At 35.6% G+C, this 3,639-nt stretch overlaps 1 protein-coding gene across 1 annotated transcript in view; it reads right to left on the bottom strand.

The window, feature by feature from the left end:
• Positions 1 to 1,187: 1,187 nt before the first annotated feature.
• LOC112026568 (probable small nuclear ribonucleoprotein G) overlaps positions 1,188 to 3,639 on the bottom strand; it is a 3,517-nt gene continuing 1,065 nt past the window's right edge. Inside the window, exons 3-4 of the mRNA XM_024059258.2 lie at positions 1,603 to 1,724; positions 1,188 to 1,464 (exon numbers count right to left, since the gene is read on the bottom strand). Coding sequence (XP_023915026.1) covers positions 1,405 to 1,464; positions 1,603 to 1,724 — 182 coding nt within the window. The 3' untranslated portion in view covers positions 1,188 to 1,404. The remainder of the gene's footprint in view (positions 1,465 to 1,602; positions 1,725 to 3,639) is intronic.

Genomic DNA, 3,639 nt, shown 5'->3' with positions numbered 1-3,639 from the left:
TGCCAACCTTTTAATACACAGATTTGTTTTTAGCAAGTGGTAAAGTTATGAGTATGACACACAGATTCTCTAATGTGGGTGTTTTTGAGTTGTCTAATTTTACTAATATGAATCTTGGTGGTCACTTTCTCTTTTTTATCAGATCATGTTATATCACTATCAGAGATTCAGAATATTATGCTAGCTGAAGTTAGCCGTTAACATGCATAATATTCTGCCCGTTTCAATTTAAGCTTTGCTTACCAACCGGGTCTTGAAGCCTTTGGAGAAAGTTTCAAGTTATCTCAGCATACAAAGAAAAAGGCAAAGCAAAGCAAAGTCCAGCTATTGTAAAGTCCAAAACTGCAAAGTAACTTTAAAACTTCAAGAGAAGACACACCCGTTGTGTTATTCTTATTCCATGGATGCTTAAAACTATTTGAAATTCAAACTGGACATGGCGGGCAGCTATTCACCTTTTCGTGTAAAATGTTTTTAGACCTTGTACTCGTGGTCCTTCCCTTTTTCCTAGGAAATTTAACCTCGATCAGACAGAAAAGGAAAAGAGAATCATAGCAAAAGGTTAAAGGTGTTCTTGTTCTTGTTTCGGTATTCAATACATCGTAATTACAATAGGAGTTTTTCAAGTTTCAAGCAAAGAGATGTGTCCAACACCATTATTCGATGTGGCTCTATTATAAAGCACGTCCAACCATTAATAATTGCCTAAAGCAAGACAAAGTTGTTGCAATTTTGAGCATCACAGGTACACACGTTATTAAAAAATAATGTACAAATTCTGAACGCCCGATATATTTGGGGGTGGGAGGGTAGAGGGCCCTCTTAGTTGGACAAAGAAAATCTGCATACATGCTAAGAGGCTAATGATGTCGTTTTGAAGAGGCTAATTTCCAAACTCGATCCAATGACATTTAAATTTGTTTTGGATGGAAGAGGGAGACGCTTATCATTACACGACTAGTGATAATAATCACATTTTGTTTATAAGCATTAAGCAATAAAATTCATTGAAAAAGAACAATAAGGAATGCAATCTAGGTAACATGGGAAATGTAAAAGAAAGCGACAAAAAGTGCCTCAAACGCCCCGACCATATATTCGGGTTGATTTGACATGATTTGTGAGTTATAACCCGCTCAACACTATGCTAAGTTGCAATTATGACACAGGAAGAAAAGCAAAGCATATTAACCCAGCTGGTAAGACCATATAAGCATTATATTAACCAAAAGTCACTGCCATCCATCATAACCCATACAGAATACACCATTAAGTCTGCTTGAAAAGAAAAGGGGGGGAATAAAGCACTAGAATGGGCCACCTAATCCAGATTACAGAAGATCTCCTTCCCAATGTCATATTGATACCATCCAAAATAACACAAAAGCATAAGTAGAACCCACACTATGATCTGTTTACTGGTTCAAGAGCCTCAACAGTGACCACACTATTTCCTCTGATCACCTGCAGCAATAAAAGTAGTATCAGATAAATGGGAATAATATGGTAACTAGATTATCAAAACTCCAATGGCAATTTAACAGTTTAATTATAAAGCTAACTAAAAATAAATAAATAAAAAGACAAAGCTAAAGGACCCACCACCATGCCGATATCAGTTTTCTCATTGCCATTCACTTCTACAGTGTTGTCAACCACTAGATTCATAAACTGGTCAAACCCACGAAGCGTCCCAACGACCATCCGATTTGCATTCATCTTGACTGCAATATAAAACACCAATTGTTAAACAATTTAAACTATTTGGTTCCTTTAAGAATATATTAAACTACATTTGTCAATATTTTTTCTTTTGACAAGTGAGCTTCATCTCCAAGAGGAGGCATTGGGAGGGATTTAAACTAGAGATTGGTTTTATGGAGCGTACCCCTGCCCCCCAGCTAATTGTGCTACCACATGGGGTTTATATCAATTTTTCCTCATTTGTCATGTGTTTGCCACATGAAGGTTTCTTATGCACATGCTGTAAATAGATATTGTTAAGCCTAACAACACAGTGCATGCATAGTCCAAGATGGTGACAAAAGCCATTAGATGGCAGTCAAAGCTCCCAACACACATATGCACATGCACAGAATGCAACTGATCCTATCAGTAAGGCGACAGAAGCCATCCAGTGGCAACTACAAGCCCACAACAGACACATATTAATAGGTCTCATTTTTATCTGTATTAGATCAGAGAAATATTAATTATAAGGCACCATAAACAGAATTCAGAGGATTATAAACGCCCTTGGCTGAAAATTAGAAATGGGATGATATGGAGTTAGGTAAGACTAGAAATGTCAAAAATGTTGTTGGTTGGGTAATTCAAAACAAACCAAAAGATGATGAGATGGAAAAGCACTGTCTCAAGGAATTGAGTACGATGAAAGCAAGCCTTTGAAGAGAACTCAAGCGAGAGCTCAACTGGCTTACAAATGAACCACAAGCCCATGAATAAAAATCCACACCGCACAAGCGAGCCTTAAGATGATGGGAAACCACACATTCAGCCAAGTAAAGACAGTTTCAAATGAAAGACAGATTCTGATCAAAAGATGATGGCAAAAGAACCTCTATATATTGTCAGTATCACTTTTAAACCTCAAAATTGCTCTCCGAAGGACTTGCTTAATGTGCATCTATAGGCACTTATAGGATATCTCTACAGCTTTGTACTTAATATTATAATTTATAGTGTAAAAGAGATTCCATAATGGAAGTTGCAAGACTTGCAACAGAGATTTGAACAAAAGTACAACAAATGACAACAAAAAGAACTTCAAAAGACAGTCCCTTGAAATGCCAACCATGAACCACCTTACAACTTCATGACTAGTGATAAATAATATTAAGACAAAGGGAAATAGTGCGTGAAGATGAGCCGGTCAAAGTTTAAATTACTTTCGTACAGACACCAAAGAGTCAGCCACACAAAAATAAAAAATGGCCACAAATATTACGAAGAGACAGCATTAGCAATATTGATGACAGTTGACACTTGGCTGGATCTATGAATATAAATTTATAAAAAAGTTTATTTACTAAGGATCACAAACAAGTACACTAATATCAGAAACAGGAATTTTTTTTTTGAAAAAAGCCAAGCTAAATATCTAAAAATTACAATTACATGTGAAGTACATTTTTTTTATTGGCAACTTACACATACACCCAGTGGTTTTAGCCACGACCTCATATATATAAAGTATTTCTTAACATGGTTCAACATGTTTTATCTTCTAATATATAGCAAGAAGGGGAAGTGACATTTGAGCTAAAGAGCTCATTGGTGGTTAAATAAGAACAAATATTATCTTCCATATATTAGTCCTAACTTAATGAAATTGTGCTCTTCCTTCTTCCAAAGTACTAAAATCGTCTATAATTGGAAGTTAAAACCCATGGCAATCTCACTTTCTATTATACACAACCGAGCAAGAAAACACCAACAACGAAAAAGTACCCAAGAGAAATAATTGTGCCTAAAACATATACAACAATACAAAAGAGAAAAACAGAAACAAAGAAAAATAAAGATATAAGAACCAACCATTCCAATATAAAGACATCCATCTTATCCAACTGACACGAAAATTTACATAGAATACAAGCGAAAGCAGAAATTATTGGC

Source organism: Quercus suber, unplaced genomic scaffold (assembly GCF_002906115.3).
Source record: "Quercus suber isolate HL8 unplaced genomic scaffold, Cork oak 2.0 scaffold_969, whole genome shotgun sequence".
Taxonomy (NCBI): Eukaryota; Viridiplantae; Streptophyta; class Magnoliopsida; order Fagales; family Fagaceae; genus Quercus; species Quercus suber.
Note: the sequence above shows the minus strand (reverse complement) of the source record. Positions and strands in the feature narration are given on the sequence as shown.